General features: G+C 46.1%; 1 protein-coding gene across 1 annotated transcript in view; it reads left to right on the top strand.

The window, feature by feature from the left end:
• Positions 1-19,327, top strand: part of HMCN1 (hemicentin 1) — a gene marked incomplete at its 5' end in the record, with an annotated part of 160,609 nt that continues 141,282 nt past the window's right edge. Inside the window, one exon of the mRNA XM_029964017.1 lies at positions 1-151. Coding sequence (XP_029819877.1) covers positions 1-151 — 151 coding nt within the window. The remainder of the gene's footprint in view (positions 152-19,327) is intronic.

A 19,327-nucleotide genomic window follows, 5' to 3' on the forward strand; every position in this document is an offset into this window, starting at 1 on the left:
TCCACGCTGGCCTTCGTGTTCGATGTGACCGGCTCCATGTACGACGACCTGGTGCAAGTGATCGAGGGCGCATCCAAGATCCTGGAGACGTCGCTGAAGAGACCCAAGCGGCCGCTGTACAACTTCGCGCTGGTGCCTTTCCACGACCCAGGTAGGGGATCGGGCAGGGTGGGCAGGAGCCGGGAAGGGCAGCAAGGAGCTGCCGCTCAGGGCCGGCTTTTATAAAAGGTTGTGTATCCCGCGCTTCCAGGGACTGGAGCCTGGGTATCACTGTCCCGTCCTGACCCTCCTCGCCGTGCGGGTCTCTCCGCTCGGGAATTTGCCGGGGCGAGTAATGCTTTGTGACCTCCACCTCCCTGTCTGCCTGCAGGGCTTCACAAAGCCTTCAGGAGCAACTGCAGTGGGCTCGGAGTGCGCTGTGTGCACCAAAGAGCAGCCTAGGGCATCAGATCATTGTCTTAATAATTCTGATACGAGCTGATGTGGCTTCAGTGACCTTCACGTGTAGTAGTAACGATGCTACTAAGTTTTTCAACGCCCTTCTATGGGAATGCACTTAGGAACATATATAACTCAGTTACACTTTTCCTCCTGTCTTGTGGTCCTGTGTTTACATTCAGTAACTTGCAGTGAAACGATCCAGAAGTTTTACATGGTCTGGCTTGTGTGGGTTTTTTTGTTTGGATTCTTATTCTTTTCCCTCCTTTTACCTTTTTTTCCCTTCTGCTGTACATTGTGCCTTTTCTTCCAGCATCTGTTTTCTATTCCCTTCCTACCCCTTCTCTCTGGCTTTCTTCCTCTTCCCTTGTCAAATATCTTCTGCTGACTTGAAGAGGAAATAGGAACAGGATGCCCCAGGCTGGTGATGTGTGCTGTACTGTGCAGTAAAAACTCCCTGTTGAAAAAAAAAAAGAGAGAGAATCAGAAAGTGGGAAAAAAAACCCTTGAAAATTACCTTTGTGGCTCTAGTTTCCATGGAATATCTCGATATTCTAGAAATCAATTCCTAAGAGTACCATTTTTGCAGGGATGATAGCAAATGAAAAAAGACAGCCCTTCTATTTCCCCCAGTCACAGGCACTTCTGCTTACAAGATGTGTTTGCTATTGGCATAAATACCTTAAACCATATGCTTGGCAACTTAAAGAAAAACTTGTCTTTGTGGATTTTGCTGCTTTGCTATCTATAGGCTGTATAGGTTCTCTTTTTGTTTCTTATAAAGAGCCCATCATTGTGGTATCAGAGCATCCTATCCCAAAATGGTCTCTCTCTGTACCTTACCTTTTCCACCTTTGCATCACTTTCTCTTTTCATCTTCTTTACCTTTTGGTTATTTTATGGAACAAACTTATATGGGACTTTAAAAGCCTCATACCACAGAAGTGAACAAGAAGGGAAAGATTTTGGTCATGTGTAGAGCCTGGAAATCTTTTATATCCTTCTAGAAAATCAAGCTGATAGATCTCCTTGGAGCTCTTTCTCCTTGGATGGGGTAGGAGATCAAGAGGATGGGTTGGGAGTGTTTTGGTTTAATTTTCTCTCTATAACAGCTCTTTATACATCTTCAGTGATCAGAAAGGGATTCACTCTGAGAGCTGATAGATCTATTTTTCAGAGGGATTGTGTGAACACTGCAACCACGACAGCAAGAAGATGAGCTTGTGGTGCACTTCTAGTTTGCAGGTTTGGGAGGATGGTCCTTTGTTCTTGTGCATCCCAACACTCAGCTTTCCTCACAGGCCACTTTCAAATCATTCCAACAGCTCTTTATTTCTTTCTCATCCCACAGTTTTTCACCCAGTTTTTCTTCTGCACATGGTCTCCTTTTCTGTCCTTTTCCCCCCATCCTCCTCACTTTCTTGCTCCCAGTGTCTCTGGGATCTGTGCTTGTGTTGAGTTGGAGCCCTTTATCCATGCTTTGCTGTGCCACCTCTCCTTGCTCCAGCCAAACCTCACCAGCAACAAATCTCCTGCCACCTTCCTCTGCCTGAGTCACATTTTCCCACTCACTGACTCCTTGCTTCCTTGCCTCTTCCCCCCTTCCTTCTCTTCCCACAGGAGAGCCCTTTCCTTGGCAAAGGTTAGGTTATTAATTTATCTAGTGTTCTTTCTGAAGGCTGCTCAACTGACTCGATGAGCACAAAGCTATTTTTTTCTCAGATTGTCTGGTTATTTACTCAATTTTTCTTCAACAAAAAGAAGCCTTATATGTAGCTGCACCACGGACAAATTTTCTTGATGTTTTTTTGAGGTGCTGTGGTCTGTGAGGCAAATGGGACTCTGCAGGGGGTACAATATCAGTTGGAACCCAGATCCAAGGAGCTGCCCTTGGTATAAAGGTGTCCTGATGCTCTTGAGAGGTAGTTACAATTTAAATTTGGTGTAGATTGGGTTTTTAACTCCCTTGTTTTCCTGATCCACGTTGCACAGTGTGCAGTTTCAGTGGTGAACATGGTGGTGGTGCTGGGTTGACGATTGACTTAAAGATCTTAAAGGTCTTTTCCAGCCTTAATGATTCCATGGCTGGGATATGCCAACACATTGTCTCTGGTGGTACATTTATAGGTAGTGTTATGCCTATTGCTGTGGTATTTGGGAACAACAGCAATACAAGTGTATTTTTTAGCATCAAACCTGAGGTTGTTGGCAGAGAATTATGGCCCACAGAAAAAAAATTGTCATGGGTTTCACATTCCAGTACTGTGTGGACCATCTGATGGGATGCAAAGATCTCCATTTTGGAAAACCCTTCTGGTTTGGATTCTGCTTTGTGAGTAAACATTTGCTTTAACAGATTACAGGGAATTTTTTTATTGTGGTTTTTCAATGCCTAAACATGATCACAGAAGCTTTGTAGATAGTGAAAAGGGCTGTTAACTAAGAAATCTCTTGCCAGACTTGTGTTCAGTGGAAAAACTCGGGGGGGAGAGGGGGGAGGAAAATGCCCCAAATTAAGAGGAATTGGCTCAGGAAAATTTTGTATTGGAACTGAAGCTTAAGATCAGCAAATGCTTTTGTAGTTGCGTGTTGTGGGTCCTGATCTACTAACTCCCATTGTATCCTGTGGAAACGGAATTGGACTCAGAATGTCTTTATTTAACATCTGAGGCCAGCTTTGCTATTTTTTCTATATGCCATTAAGGAATTTTGGAATGGAAAATAAGCCAGAGAGGACAAATTCATCCCTAGTATTTTTCTGTAAAGCTAATGGAATTATCCCAGCCATAACTCACTCTGTGATTTAATCAAGCATTCCTTTGGTGTGAATGGCTATTTTATAGACCACACTCCAGCAATTAATTACAAGAAAAAATGAATATATAACCTCTGGACCTCCTAGTGCAGAGGGTGATGTTTGCTGTTCATACTCTGCATGTCTACATGCCTGAGCATCTGCTGACACTCTTCTTACAAATCAGACAGACAACACTGTGTGAGAAATGGGAAAACGTTAATACTGCTTAGTTCACATGGGGAAACAGTACTGGACCTAAACACATAGTAAATGTGTGGGAGAACTAGAAATACTCTTTTTTTTTTCAGAGCAGAGCTCTGTCCTCTCCTGGAGTGAAGGCACAGAATTGTTTGTAACTTTAGAACCTGGAGTCTCCTTTATTAACAGACTGGCAGTGCTGTGTCCATGACTCGGGCAGGCTGCTGAGCCCCACACCAGCTTGGATCAAGTTCAGGAGGGCATGTGAAAAGTCTGGAAGCTTTGGGGTTTGCAGGTTTGATAGGTTTTTTGGGGAGTTCTAATGAAGAAGTAATGTCTTTTCCAGAGGAGGAACATAAGAAACGAAAATTGGGCTATTAATGGAATTAAAGGTTTTCCTACTTGCTGATAGAAAAAGTATTGTGGTTATGCAGGCATAGGATGGAAAGAGAAGAATTGCCCCAGCTCTGTTTGGTAAAAGTAGGGTCAGAGGCAAAGACAATTATACTCCCCCCTTAATTCAAATAATTGTCTTATTTTGATAGTCGACTGGCTTTTATATTATTACCAAAATCCAAAGTGGGAAAAGAAGAATGCTAATTTAAGCAATCTGATCTCCCTGTTCTTCCAGTGCATCACAGAACATCAGGTTAAAGCTGCCACAGCTAGTTTTTCAGAGTAGTGTTCTTTGGTGGCCTCACATTTGTGAATATCTTATCTAAAAACTCAAGGCTGTGTAAGGGTTTGGGGTGTTTTTGGAGGTTGGTTTGTTTTGGACTTCCTCAGAGACAACAATAATGAGTGCACGTCCAAGTTCTGAGTTTTTCTTTGGCATTTTAGGAGACACAATGTAAATTTACAACTGTTCAGTGCTGTCTTGGTGGGTCTGAAGGCAAATGATAAGCAGAACTGGACATAATAACTGTGAATTCTGCCCTTTTGTGCTAGAACTTGTAAAATCTAAATGCACCTACAGGTATTTTCCATCTCTGAGGCTTTTGTGATCACTGTATTGCCCGTGTGGGAAATGAGGATTTGAAACCTTATTGTCACCCTTAATGGAGACATTGTGACAGCTATAAAATGAATTCCATGTGATTGCATGGATGCTTTCTTGTTCCTCTGGAAGGATTTATCTGGGGTCCCTCTCAAAGTAGCTGTTTATACAGATTACAGGAGACAGTAAGTATTGTCAGTGCCAGAAGCTCCAAAATCTGTGAGCCAGCCAAAATGTTGTGACATGATCCAAAAGGCTGCTAGAGCATCACTTGCAGCTTATTTTTCTACTGTCTTAACTCTGCCTGTCCAGCCTTGAAGGTGTGCACAGTGGGAAATTCCCCCCCGATTCCTGAATCTTTCTGGCAAAGGAAAGGATTTTATCCCTGTTTTTATTTGAAGATACAGTGGAGGTTCTTTTCCTTAGGAAAAAAGTGATAGTGCCTGAAATACATAATTCTCTTGAATTGCAAGTTATTTATCATGTTACATTTCAAATTGTTGCCTACAGAACTTAGAAGCTACTTGTTCTGTTTTACTTTGCTCTCCTGAGCTCCAAGTGGTGATAATTCCATGGAAAGCTCTGCAGCTCATTAGTGATGTATTCCAGTGTTATTCTGTCCCCATAATTACTGCTCATGTCATTTAGCATGGGAGCCCTCCTGTCAGCAGGCACCCAAGTGCTGTCTCAGTGTACTTAAAAAAGGGAAACAGGATAAGAACAAAATAGTGTCCAAAAAAATCTGTCTCTTGGAATCTTTGGAGTGAAAAGCGACATTATGGCTAAAGACAAAAAGAAACATCCACAGAAGGATCTTTTCCCAGTTCTTTAACCACTTTTTAAACAAAGAAACTTCCCCTGTTCACCTTCCCTTCTTCCTCCTCCTCCTCTGAATTTATTTCCCAGGAGTTCCAGCAGCCTGTGTTTCACAGTCACACACAGAGACCCCGTTAATCCTGTTCATGGCAGGGGTTGCTTCACAGCAGGTTACAGGGCTTGATGGGAGCTCTGTGGCATGGAAAGAAAAGAGCAGTTTCTGCTGCTGTTTGCATCTCCTGGGTCGGTCTAAATGCACACAAATCACATTCCTAGTGATGGGTAAAGAGCAGATATTTCATGCAGATCCTCAAGTGCTTTTAAGCCATGGATAAGCTGTCCCTCCCTGAGACTGATAGATTCTGTCCCTTTTTCATCTGGAAAACAGTTATTTTCTGAGGATCGTGGTGATGAAGTGAGTAAACAGGCATGCATATTGTACACATCTTTATCTCACTTTAACTGAGGCAATAGTGTTCCTTGTAAGGTGAGTTGTCAGAGAAATAGAGGGAGGGAAGTTGGCAAGGAGGCTGCTCAGGGAGTATTTGCCCCTTTCTGCTTTATGTGTGTGTTGGAGCGTGCTTGGAATTTATACCAGAGTGGATTCAGTTCAGTCAGTTGAGGATCTGGATAAGCTGGATTAAGGAGTATGGAAAAGGAGCAGATATTTAATTTAGGTAATGGATTTTGAATGTGGCCTAAGGCATGACAGGAGCAACCCTTTAGGCAGAGAAAGCCCTCAGATGCAGTTGGTACATATTTTCCAATCAATGGTTTGATTTTTGGCATGTGCTGTGGACTTTGGTTTTGAAGGAGACTCCTGCCTCAGAGGAAATATTGAGAACACATGTTTTTCAGTTTGCAAATGGCAGAACAGTCTCTCTGTTGAAAGAGAGTGATGGTGTTACTTGACTGGCTCACCATGCCTTGAAAATCAACAATTTTGTGAGAAGAAATAAGATGGATTTAATGAAAAGTGCTCTGGGCTGGCTGCTTCCTTTCCTCCAGCCGGGGAGAATGTGCTTTACCCCTCAGTCACATTGTTGGACACAATGTGTTTTTTATAACCATTGCCAGTGTTTAGGATTTCCTGTTTGAGGTGTGTTGCTCTCCCGTCTGATTTATGGGATCCTTCGGGGATGCCTGCAGTGAGTTCATGCTGTGCAGTTGTTGGGTGAGCTCTGGGTTCAAGATTTTGCAAAGGGATAGTTTGCAGTGTTACATTTTTAAGTGGCATCAGGGTGGTTTATGTCAGGCACATCCCCTTGTGGTCTATGGTTAAACTTCCCTTGCTGCCTTTTGAAGAACACGTGCAACCTATTCTTTGGTGACTGTGGGTGTGAGCTGAGCTTTTCCCTGGGTTTGCCAGAGGAGAAGCACGATGACTTTGTGTTCCTGAAGCACTTGAATGGCATCAGGTTATGTCAAATACATGAAGCCATGGCACTGAGGACAGGATTAATCCCATTTCGCTTCAGGCACTCAACTGAAGACCCTCAGCTGAAAGACTGGTGACCCAAATGCTCTTCTGTAAATCAGAAACGAAACTGGCACCTTAACAAGCAATTAATCACCTGGGAGAGTCCAGATACTCCTAGGAGATCTCATTTCCTTTCCCTGGCTGCAGGGGGAGCAAAGCTGAGTTCAGTCAGAGCCCTGAATGTAGGTCTGAAGTGAATTAAGAGGCTTTCCAGCATTTTCCTGGGCTGGGCCTGGCTGTCCAAATAATGGTCCCCGAGGTTTGTTTCCTAGGCAGGTTTGCATCCTGCCAGAGGGTACTGAGTGCTGAGCATTCTGTCTCAGCTAAAGGAGCAGCACTGGCAGCTCCCAGGCTGATGATCCCGTGGGACAAGCCCCCCTCAGGGACTGGGATGCACGTTGCTGCTGCGGATTGCAGATGTAAACAGGCTGTGTGTGTTTGTGCAGATATGTGAACTTATTGTTCTGTATCCCCCTGTGCTCTTTCATCTTCATTTCCTTTGGCATCCTTGGTACTCCTCTTCACTCTGTGCACTTTTCCAGCTCTGCTCAAGTCGTAGCCCTTTTCCCAAAGCATTCCTAGCCACAGACTGGGGCCTGCAGAGCATGACTGGTCAAACACATGCATATTTGCAAATGACAGGTTCCCAGACAGCGAGCCAGCACGCTGCAAACATCTCATGCAGCCAGGGAGACCTGGAAGCGTTGAATTTATTCTCAGTGGTGGTCCTATGAGCAGTCTCATCCATTCTCTCTGGAAAAGCAGCTTCCTTACTGTGTGCTCTTGGGAATACAGCAGTTAGTGTGTGATATAGGTACAGTGAGTAAAGATGACACAGCTTTAAAAGCCGATTTCACAGAGCCAAATTCCCAATATCAATTTCCTAGGATAAAGTACAACCAGCAGAGCTTGCTCTCCAATGAGATGGAACCAAAGCAAAACGGGCCCCCAGTTCTCAGCCTGGAGAAACCCTGCTGGGGGTGGATTTGCAGCCCGAAATGGGAACGTGTTGTGCTGCCGTAGGCCCTGCTGAAGGTCTGGGCTGTTTGCTGGGATAGCAGCTCTGGGCTGTGGCTGTAGGTTGCTGCTGGAGCCCTGCCAGCCTGTTTCAATGAGATTCCTGGCCTGGGGGCCGGGGGGCAGCAGGAAGCCATTGGAATTTTCATGCCTTGGACACCAGTGTATTTTCATGAGCTGAAGTGAAGTGTCTCTGGGGATGCTGAATATCACTGAAACATTTCCTGAGTTCTCTTAAGCTCTACAATGGTATGTCCGAGTCTGTTTTCCGAAGGATGGAGCTTTTTGTTTAGTTAGTGAGGTCTTAGTTAGTTCACTGGACTACTATGCTTTTGCACTTGGAATTTATTGAGGAACAGAAGAAAAGGAGGGAAGTTGTGCAGCAAAAATGAAGTGCTCTGCCTTAGAACATCTAGGAATGCTGTGGTTTCTTTTATGTCCCCATATTATTTTATATCTCTGTTTACTAAAGTCCTCCTAAGATTGTGACTTCACTTTTCTTTGGTGTCTTGGATTTTTTGTTTGTTTTGTTTTGGTCATGTCTTTCCCTTTTTAAATTTTACATAAGCTGTATCAAAGCACAGGGAATTCATGTGACTTACCCTGAGTCACAGTTCTCTTGTGTTAACCACAAAACCACAAATCGCTTTTTTTGGTCCCTGAAATGTTTATTCCTTCTTTTCCTTTCTTTCCTAGTCTGTTGGACTCCCACATCTTTTTATCTCCTTTGTCTCTGCATTCAGCCCATCCCTCCCTCAAAATTTCCATTTCCAATTTCAGAATTGGATCAGCTGACCCGGATATTTTGTTCTCTGAAATCCTGCTGAATTTGTTGACATACATTTTCTTAAAGTTGTAGCTGTAGTGGACAAAATATTACTTCTCTGCACTGCAAGCTGCTCCCCTTTTCTCTGTGGTTGTGGCCTTTGATCCCCAGCCACGAGGGGCCGTCGCAATTCCAGGCTCATTCCCAAATGGTCCAGGTCAGCAGAGGCTGCTGAAACTCTTGGTTAGGGTGTGTACAAAGCCCTGGGCTGCCGAGTGGAGGAGGTGACAGCTTGGGCTGGCCCTGGAGAGCCAGGCTGGCAGTGGGCTCAGCTGGCAGAGCTGCAGCGGGAGGGGAGTGGGTGTCCCCGGAGCTAATGAACTGGAAGGACTGAGTTACATGGGATCTGTGTGGGAATCTGGACAGGCTCTGGGAATGCTGACGGTGGGGGAAAAATGTGCTGCTTTGTGTGTCAGGCTTTGTTCTAACTATTCTTGCTGTGGCCCATGCTTAGGGTGTGAAAAGTGGGGGTCATGTCACTGCTGCCAACAGTCGGCTCTTTCCCCACCCTGGAAAGCTGAACTGAATGTCATTCTGTCACCTGAAGTGAGCCATGGTATGGGGAGTTGAAAAGAATGTGTGTTGGCCAAATGGCATTTTAAAGAACGTGGCAGTTTTACCATATCCACCAAATATTTCAGTGTCCTGGTGCTTTGGCACAGCCACCTCTAGTGATACCTGCCCCTGGCTGGGGTTTGTTTCAGAGGGAAGGCACAGAAGTACTCCTGGTGTTAGAGGTGTATGGGAGGTTATGGAGATGGAGCTTTTGCTTAGCAAACGGTAAGAGAGGCTGAATTCCTTTGTGGAAAGGACAGGAGGGAACAACTGGAGAGATGCTGTTCCACCCCTGCTTCGTGGGCATGAGTCTTGGTTCATCTCAAACCATGCTCTTCACAGAACAAGAAAAGCCCTGCATATGTGAAGCATGTTTGGAATTGACTCTTTAATTTGCATAAATCCTGTTCAGAGGTAGATTTGTAGTACATAAACCCTTTCAAACTGTGGAGAATTTTGGCTGTGGATATTTATGGGATGACTCAAGCCCATCTCACCTTTTGTGTTGTAGCTACGTAACGTTAAACAGTTTCTTGGTTACTTGCAATGAAATGTCCCATTGTGTGGATATAAAAGCCTTTTCCCCCACTTTGATATTCTGTCTCATTGAACAGGTTTTGATCTTGGTTAACATGGAGTAAATCCAGAGTAATTCCATTACAGTCAGTGATGTTAGTTTGGATTTACACCAGTATGACTGAGCTCAGAGTCTGGCTTTGGTTGTCTGCCTTCTTAATTTGCTAAATATTACATCTTTCCCAAATACCCTTTCTCATCTTGTCTTCAGACCTTGCTGGCTCCTCCTATTTTCCCAAATTCCAAGAGTAACAACATAGGTGAAGTTTACTTGATGAAAGATTGTTTAAGCAGGGTCTGGTTTTTATTAGCTCAGCTGGTTTTCATTTTTCCAGCCCTGTTTGAAGTCTCCCTGTGCTCAAGGCTGGGCTCTGGATCCATCCTGCTTTTCCTTCTCGACTCAGTTTTGTCCATTAGGAGTGGGCTGGTTTAAATTACAGGGTGCTCCCCAGCGTTATCCTTCAGTAAGAACTGTGTGCCTCACTGAGATTTCAAAGCAGTTTTTAACTCCAAAGATCAGAAAAAGAGAAATAATTATGCCTTAGGGCATTCCTGCTAATCAGCAACATAACTTGTTTGGAAGGACTTGGTAAATGGGAGATGTGACTTCGGAGAATGAGACGAATTAAATTGTTCCTGGTTCCTTTGTAGAAATGTACTCTGAACTCTCTTACAGAGTATTTTAATTTACCATGTGTTAGAGACATCTGGGATCTCATCTAGGTTATTCCATTAGTTCCACTGGGTTTGGTTTTTGGGTTGGAAGTTTGGACAGTTTTGTCTGTGTTTATGTAGCTTAGCTGGACACTGGGGGCTTGGGCCTCACAATCATGCCAAAAATTAATCCATAATGTTTGTATTGCTGTCTTTACCTTTGGACTTCTGCTGGTACAGTTTCTCTACACTCCTGTGATGATAAATAATGCTGCCCAGGATATCCAGCTCTTGCTCTAGGGATAAAGAAGGGATGGGAGATGGGAAACACCACCTCCTTTGCAGCTGGGAGACCTCAGGCACAAAGTACTTCAGTAAAACACTTCAGAATGTTTTTATATATATTCTGTTGATTTTGATACCATTTTCACATATGCTTAAGTGTTTTCCTGAGAGAGGCCTGAAGATTTGCCTCTGGCAGCAAAGAGAATCTGTGGCAGAACTAGTGATTTAGACCTGAGTGCCCCTGTCTTAACCACTGGCATGCTATTTAGCACTGCAGACACCTGAACACGAGCTGCAAGAAAGCTGGATCACTGTTCATGTCTGTACCTGAATGTCTCCTGAATTCCATGGAATGACAGTCTTCACCATGGCTGTTCCAGTGGGTGTTCAAAGAGTTATGATGCCCTCCCAGCCTTTGTTTCATGGCATTAGTGTTCAAGTGTACCCTGACTCCTAATGTCTGCAGGAATTTCATGCTGGTTCATGGCTGTCTTTAGGAACAGGGTATTTTTGCTGGAGTTCTGTGCATGGGTGGGGGTGAAATGGGCAGTGGAAGGCTCAGTGTTGAGTGACTGTCTGCTTGGACTCCTAAGTCTTGCTGCCTGTGAGGGACATCAGGCATGGGATTGGCACTGGAGGGTGGCCCAGAGCAGCACTGAGCACACACTGGGACACAGACAGGATCCAGGCTGGGGGGGCAGGGGTGCAGACAGGCTGAGAGCTGGGGGTGTTCAGCCTGGAGAGGAAAAGGCTCTGGGCAGACCTGAGAGCCCCTTCCAGAGGCTAAAGGGGCTCCAGGAGAGCTGGAGAAGGACTTGGGACAAGGGGATGGAGTGTCACACTGCCACAGGCAGGGTTAGATGGGAGATTGGGAAGGAATTGTTGGCTGTGAGGGTGGGGAGGCCCTGGCACAGGCTGCCCAGAGAAGCTGTGGCTGCCCCTGGATCCCTGGAAGTGTACGAAGGCCACGATTGGACAGGGGCTTGGAGCAAACCGGGCTGGCGTTGAAGGGTGTCCCTGCCCATTGGCAGGGGGTGGGATGAGATGAGTTTTAAGGTCCCTTCCAAGCCAAAGCATTCCAGGATTCCACGGTGTTCACTGGTGGCACCCTCAGTTCCTACCCTTGGCCACAGCAGCTCAGGAATTCCCATTCCCTGGTGGCACCCTCAGTTCCTACCCTTGGCCACAGCAGCTCAGGAATTCCCATTCCCTTTTCAGTCCAGTTGACTGGCGAGGGGAGTGGCTGCCACTGCAAATATCCCAGTGGGAGCTGTCAGAGTGTGTTTGAAAGCACCTGTGTGTTCAGTGTGAGTTTTCTCAGGGTCTGCATTGTGTCTGGAAGAAAATATGCTTTCGATTGACCTGCACAAACAGTACAAGTCAGGTGGTAGCATTGATTTTTGGAGCTTGATGGCTTTATGGTCACAGATCCAAATTCTCTGGAGAAGAAATCTTTGTGCTTTGTGTTGTATAAACAGGCTGAACAGTTTAGTGAAAACAATCATCATGGTAAATGCTTCCCTTTTTAAACTGTTGAAGAGTAACTTTGGTAATTATTTAGCATTGATTATTTTATTTCCATGTGAGAGTTCCATGTTTTTCCAGTAGTCAGCTGAGCACTTTCCAGTCTGGTTGGACTAGACCAGACAGAGGGTGAAATTGGGAAATACAGGGTTCACACAAATCAGTTAGTCTAAATTAATTTCTGTCTAATCCTAAATAGTGGTATTATTTCAAACAAATTTTACAAGATGAGCAAACAGAAAACAAGGTCTTGCATAATGTATTCCTGTAACTGATTTAAGTTATCCTCATGTGAAAGGAAAAGACTGTTTTGTTTAAGGTAAAAAAGTTAATGTTCTCATCCTCTTTGCCTCCTCCCTCCCTCCTCACATCTGCTTTTTGAATTAGTTTGGAACACACTTGCATTTTTACACTACTAAAACTCAGTGGAATTTTATAACCCACAGATAATATTTAATGTTTCCCTCTCTTCCACAGCTTCCTAAAAACTACTGGACACTCAAACCTGCATCGAGTGGCAATATTCTCATGGTTTTTTTCCCTTTCCTTCTCCCAGAGCCATGAAGCAGCTTTGCCATGGGCAGTGAGCTCCTGTGGTGCTCGGGCACGTGTGGGATGTGCCGTGTGCCGGGCAGTGCCAGCAGGGAGCCCTGCCCTGCTGGGCTGGGGGTGTGCAGGCACTGGGTGGGGGCAAAGCTGGTGCAGCAGCAGCTCCCAGCTAAGCTCTCCTGGGTACTGCTGTGATGAGCTGCCTGCAGTCACTGCTTGTGGAGAGGAGCTGGCAAAAGGCAGGGTGTCTGCAAGGGAGCTGCTGGTGCAGAGGGAGCAGATGGCACCTGTGGGACTCACCGATGGCACCTGGGCACGGCCGTGGGCCGAGGGCCAGGCCAGGCCTGTAACACAGCTGTCTGTGTGGGTCTGTGAGCTGGGCTTCAGATCAGCTTCTTGTGAAACACTCCTGGAGGCTTAACTCTGTCCTGAGCCAAACCCGCAGGGACTGAAGGCATTGCACCGTAGGACTGCTGGTGGCCAGCAAAGGCTCCTGCCCTGCCAGCTCACGGGTGGAAGGGGCACAGCTACAGCTGAGACCTGCTTGGTTTTTGCTGAGGAGCCCAAAGCAACATCATGGAATCATAGCCTCATAGAATTCCACAATGGTTTGGGTTGGGAGGACTTTAAAGATCACCTACCACCCCCTGCCACGGGCAGGGACACCTTCCATTAGCCCAGGTTGCTCCAAGCCCCGTCCAACCTGGTCTGACTTCCAGGGCTGGGCAGCCACAGCTTCTCTGGGCAAGTCCTTCAGCTTAGTCAGGCAGTATCATCTCCTTCAGAAACTTGTCATACCCTGGAGGGTTTAGGTAGAGTCTCAAGGAGGATGAAGAAAGTCCCTGATGAGCTTTTAGGATGCTGATCCTGCATGGAGCCAGGTCACAGCGAGACAGTGGCACGCTCTGTGTGCTTGGCTGAGCTGCTGGTGGTGACACCCCAGAGCTGCTGTTTCACAGCTGCCACAGCCACCTGAAAGGGGTGCTTTCCACACGAGTGATGACTGTCTGCCAGTGTGGGTCTCTTCTAGTTGTTTCTCAGTTGATATTTAAAACTCTATTGTTATATAGGACAGGAGGAAACAGCCTCAGGTTGTGCCAGAGGAGGTTTAGATTGGTTATTAGGAAAATTTGTTCACTCAAAGGGTTGTCAAGCACTGGAACAGGCTGTCCAGGGAAGTGTCACCATCCCTGGAGAGATTTAACACACTTGGGGACATGGTCTAGTGGTGGGCTTAACACTGCTGGGGGAGTGGTTGGACTCAATGAGCTCGGAGGTCTTTTCCAACCGAAATGGTTCCATGATTCTGGGTGTTTTGCTATCTGTCTGAGATCTCAGTGTTGTACAACACATGACTGTGGGCAGAAATGATGCTGAGACCTGGCCTGGGGGTTGTTTATGTGCCACAGAGCTTACACGAGGGAGGGAATGTGCGGATGCTCTGTCCAGTGATGAGTAAACACATCTGTCCTGCAGCCACCCTTGAGCAGCACAGTCAGAGACTTCTGTGCAACAGGATTCCTTTAACAGACACTCATCCTCAGAAGCTGATTGTGTGACTACTGTGGGGACAAGGTCTGGTTTTCCATTCTCCTGCCAGATCAGAAGATGGAGTGAGTGCGGTGCTGCAGAGGGGAGGCAGGAACATCTTGTGACTCCCAGTGTGGTTGTGAAGGGCTCCCAGCAGCCTCCCTCTGTGAGGGGAGGTGAGCTGGGAAGGACCAGAGGTGAGGCATTCCCACTGGTTTGGCCCCTGGGAAGGAAGGAGCCACATCAGACTGTTGTCACCCCCGAGCTATTCTGGCAGCTCCGCAGCCTCTCCTCAGCCTGGCGCGACTCCCTCCCTCACCCGGGCTGTGGTGAGCGGTCTGGTTTCTTGGCCCTGGGTCCCCAGAGTCAAGGAAGAAGTTTATCCCTTACTTGAATGATTTCTGCCACTTAAAAATGTTTTTCTTGGTGCCTTTTAGAAAATGACACAATTACAAATGATACAGGCACAAGGGAAGGGATGGGAGAGAGCTGCTTCCAGCTGACCCGCCAGTTACCAAAGTAAACAGTGCTCTAATGAAGCTTTTGAGAGGCTCATCTGGCCATGAAAAACTTGCTATATCTTTCCTTTTAGATTGGCATTTAAAGCCAAACCACATATTTTTTAAAATAGAAATGTTTCAGCATCCTCCTCTGCCCGGGTTGGCTCTGTCAGAGAAGCTCTTTTGCAGTCTTATTTTCTGCAGCTTTTTCCCAGCACCATCCTGTACAGTAGAGTCCTGCAACAGCTCAGCTTGGAAAGGGCCTCAAGAAATCATCTGGTCCCACCTCTCAAACAGAGCCTCACCAGGAGTCAGAAATGTGTCTGTTAGGTAGAAATAGAAAATGAACTATTTACAGTCTTCACTGTCAAAATTAACAATAGATCTTTGAAAGGACCAGAAAGTTCACCTTAATTTGGTACACCAGTAACTGCCCTTCTTTGAACATCTTTAAATAGATGCTTTAACTTCAACTAATCGATGCCTCTTTATTCACAGTGGTATTTGAGGCATCACCAGACCCTTGTTAGAGCCCTGGGGATAATATTCCCAACTGGATATTGTCAGAGTGAATAATTGGTGTATACAGACAGTGTTATCTGCTGTGACATTCCATGTTCTGTCAGCTGCACACGGATTAGTTCTGTGAAGTGGAGTCTTAGTCAGAATGATGCATGGAGATTTGAATTTACAGTTGTAATGCCTGAAAGGTTTGGGTTTCTAATAGTTTTACACTGGTAATCCTTTAGCAATTTGTTTTATAGTGGAATACTTGGAGGGGAGCTGGGCCCAGTTCTAACTGAAATCAATAAAACCTCTGTCATTGACTTGGAAAGAAAGCAGATGCATTTTTAGCAATAAAAAGGAAAAAAGGAGTATTTTAGATACAGAGCAACCTCATGCAGAATATCTGAATTCTGTACTGAATGTGACACTTCTTTCTCCCAGCAGCAGGCCTCAGACTACTTGATTTTTGTTATGTTTGGAAATCTCCATTCTCACAGGATGGCAGCTGGATAAATCCTAAAGCCTTTTGAAACGATGATGTTATGCACATGTATGTACATTTGTGCACACACACACACATATGGGGTCATCTCCTAGGATGTTGGTTTTATTCTCCTAGAATTTTCTAAAAGAAACCTTTTTTCTTTCCTTCTTTGAGTTCTATTCAGAGACCAGTGTTTGAATTATGTAAGTGTAGGTAGGTCTGTGGTTAGTTTCTCAGTTTTTCCTTTGTTTAGGGCTAATGGACTAATTCTGTGGTTTGCTGATAATTTTCCGAGCAAAATTTAAGTCAATAACTTTTCAAGGATTGTGTCTGGCATCTGGAGGCGTTTTAGCTCAATCTTTACTTTTTTGTGTTTCTCTTAACCTCTGTAAGGAAAAATCCCTAAAACTTACCTCCCTGTGTGTGAGCTTTGTACACAACAGTCGTGCTTTGTCCCAGGTCATGGAGCTGCCTCTTGTCAAAGGAGCCTCCACGGGCCTGTCCAAACATGATAAACCTTATTGCATCTGGGAGTTGAGTGGAGGGCCACTGAGAAGAGCAAAGGGCTGGGACGGCTCTGCTGGGAGGAGAGGCTGGGAGAGCTGGGGTTGTTCAGCCTGGAGAGGAGAAGCTTCAGGGTGACCTGATTGCCTTGCAGGACCTGAAGAGGCTACAGGAAAGATGGAGAGAGACTGTTTGCAAGGGCTGGAGGGACAGGACAAGGGGGAATGGCTTCCCACTGCCAGAGGGCAGGGTTAGATGGGAGATTGGGAAGGAACCCTTCCCTGTGAGGGTGGGGAGGCCCTGGCACAGGTTGCCCCAGAGAAGCTGTGGCTGCCCCTGGATCCCTGGAAGTGTCCAAGGCCAGGTTGGACGGGGCTTGGAGCAAGCTGGGCTGGTGGGAGGTGTCCCTGCCCATGGCAGGGGGTGGGACAGGATGGGCTTTAATGTCCCTTCCAACCCAAACCTGTGATTCTGTGATGACTGAAAAAAAAACCCCTTTTACCATGTGAAGACATAACCACAACATGAGCCTGCTAAAGGACAGCGTAGGATTAATATGGGAACATCCTCTGGGAAGTCCTTGTTCCCATGGTCTCTTGGCAGTGTTCAGCACTGCTGGATTAGTGCTGTGGTCTCCATGAAGCTCGTTAGGAGAACGGCTCCCTCAGCAAACACGGGCTCCTGGGTTATTAATAACCAGGAAGGAGCACCGTTCCTGCCTTGGGATCTCACAGTGTGCTACAGAATGTCTTTCCCCTCAGCCCACACTGAGCAGGATTGGATTGTCCTGCTCTCAGGATGCTCAAGTTGCTCTCGGTGACTTCCTTTGCTTCCAGAGTCTGTTTTTGTGTAGCTGTGGGTGCTGAGTGCATTAGTAATTCCATATCCTTCAGGAAAGCAATGTGGCTGCAGTTCCAGCAAAAAAGAGCCAGTTGCTTTTTCAGTTTTGCTGATGTCTCATGATCAAAAAGCTGACTTGGCTTCAGTAAGGTAGCCCTCTCCAAGGATCTTCCAAGTCTCTTTGAAGGAAGTAATCTGGGACTATAATCTTCCAGGCAGCAGAAGTTTTTAATTAGCCCTTGTAATTGGACTCATCTATTCTGGAAAAATAAAAGAAGCTGTGATTTTCTTTTTTTTTTGCCAGTCAGCCTCTGGACCCCCCTTATGGTGAGATACATTTGGGGGCACGGCAGGACCCAGAGTTCCATGAAGCAGGAGAATGAGCTTTAGGGATGAGGTTGTGGTCCCCTGCAGTGCCAGGAGGCTCCCGACGGTGGAGCTCAGATATTCCCGGCCAGCAGCAGCTCGAAATCAATCTGTGCTGGATGTCACAGTAAATAAGTTCATTTTGCAATGCAATATTAAGTATAAATGGTGAATTAAAAATGGAGTTTTCAGTCTTATTTGATTTGACCTCAGTGTGTTGAGGTAATCCATCCCAAAGCAGGGCTGTGAAATGTGTGATTGCTTTCATTGCTGCCCGATTCTGCAGGGCAAGTCCCTTCTCCAGCACTGTTACAAGTGCAGGAGGAGCACTGCCAAAATACACAGGCCCAGAGATGAGACAGAAATAGCCCTGGCCTGAACTGGAGCTCAGTCTGGAGAAGGAATTGGAAGAGCACTGTGAGCTGAGTTTTCTTCGGTTTAGCTTGTTGTTAACAAGGGGAGATAAACACAAACAGAGCGGGAGCTGATGGGAGCTGATGGGAGCTGATGGGAGCTGATGGGAGCTGATGGCCTTCTCAGCTGCTCCGTGGAACAGCTCCCAGGCTGTACAGTGAGGGAGCCCAGCCCTCAGCAGCTGCTTGTCCTCTACTGTAAGCTCAGGCAAGCACATTCCTCAAAGCTCTTTTTTTCCCTTGTGTCTGCTGGTGCCTTTTGTTGCTGGAGAACGTCTGCAGTGGTGGCAGTGCTGGGCAGCCAGGCCCAAAGCAAACCCTCTGCACACAGAGAGCTGCAGGACAGCAGCTCTCTATGGGTTCAGTGTGCTGGGAAGGAGCTCAGGCTCTAGGCTGGGGTGTCAGGGACCACCTGGCTGCAGGAGCTTTCCATCACCTCCGTGGCTCCCTCAGCCCTCTGGCCTCTCCCAGGAACTGTGGGCTGAGTTGCCAGCCCTGTGTGTGTGTGGTTTGGGCAACCCCCCACGGGGGGCTGGCCAGAGGCCCCCATGGGACAGACCTCCAGGGCTGCTCAAAGGACAACGGGAGGGAGGATCTCAGGATTCAGCTCGTTTGCTTGTCCCTGGAAAGAGGAAAAGGCCTTGCTTTGGGTCAATCTTTTTGGGACATTTAGTAGCCATGACAACCAATAACTTGACTCCACGTGGTTAAAACTTAAAGTATTCTGGTCTCTTTGCCTCTTAGTTGTGCACCAGGAATAGACAAAACCTTCTAGAGGGGATGTTCAGGTGGATTATTTCCTCAGAAAAATAATCAACCTGTAGTTCTACTTAATTCAAACTTTCTTTTTCTTATTTGCAGCCAGAGGGAGCAGGTTTTGTGTCTGGTTCCATGGTGTGATGCACCACTCACGCAGGGGGCTTGAGAAGCTCTGAGGCTGTTCCGTGCACAGCCTCAGAAAGAATTTGTGGCAAATCTGGATTTATTTGACCCATCTCTGGGTAGAGGAGGTCTCTGCACACCCTGTGGTTTGTGCCTGTAGCTCTCAGAAGGTGGAGTTAACAGTGAGCTGGGCCAATCTGCCCCAGTTTGTATGATTTGTCGCTGCACATGGTTAACAACTGTAAGACAACCACACTTGAGGCCCATAAGCCAAACTTTGTGCTTGTTGCAGTAGACAAAAGATGACAATATTAGATTTTATCCACTGTGGGTCCAGTGAGCTTTTCTTTTCCAAGAAATTAAACATACATCATACTTTTTTTCTTTTTTTTTAGTATTGTTGTTTTCCTTAAAACAAAAAAGTCACGGGCTCATAACTGTTATAACAATGGGAAATAATGATACAAACGGGGCACTTACTAAGGCCCATTGTTACCAGCACTTGTGTTAGAATGAAGCACAAGGCTTTGCATTTGGTCTTTTTTTTCTAGACAGTGTTTGTTAATACTTTTCTAGCTTATATTTTCAG

This window comes from Manacus vitellinus, unplaced genomic scaffold (assembly GCF_001715985.3).
Source record: "Manacus vitellinus isolate BGI_N305 unplaced genomic scaffold, ASM171598v3 scaffold_68_pilon, whole genome shotgun sequence".
Taxonomy (NCBI): domain Eukaryota; kingdom Metazoa; phylum Chordata; class Aves; order Passeriformes; family Pipridae; genus Manacus; species Manacus vitellinus.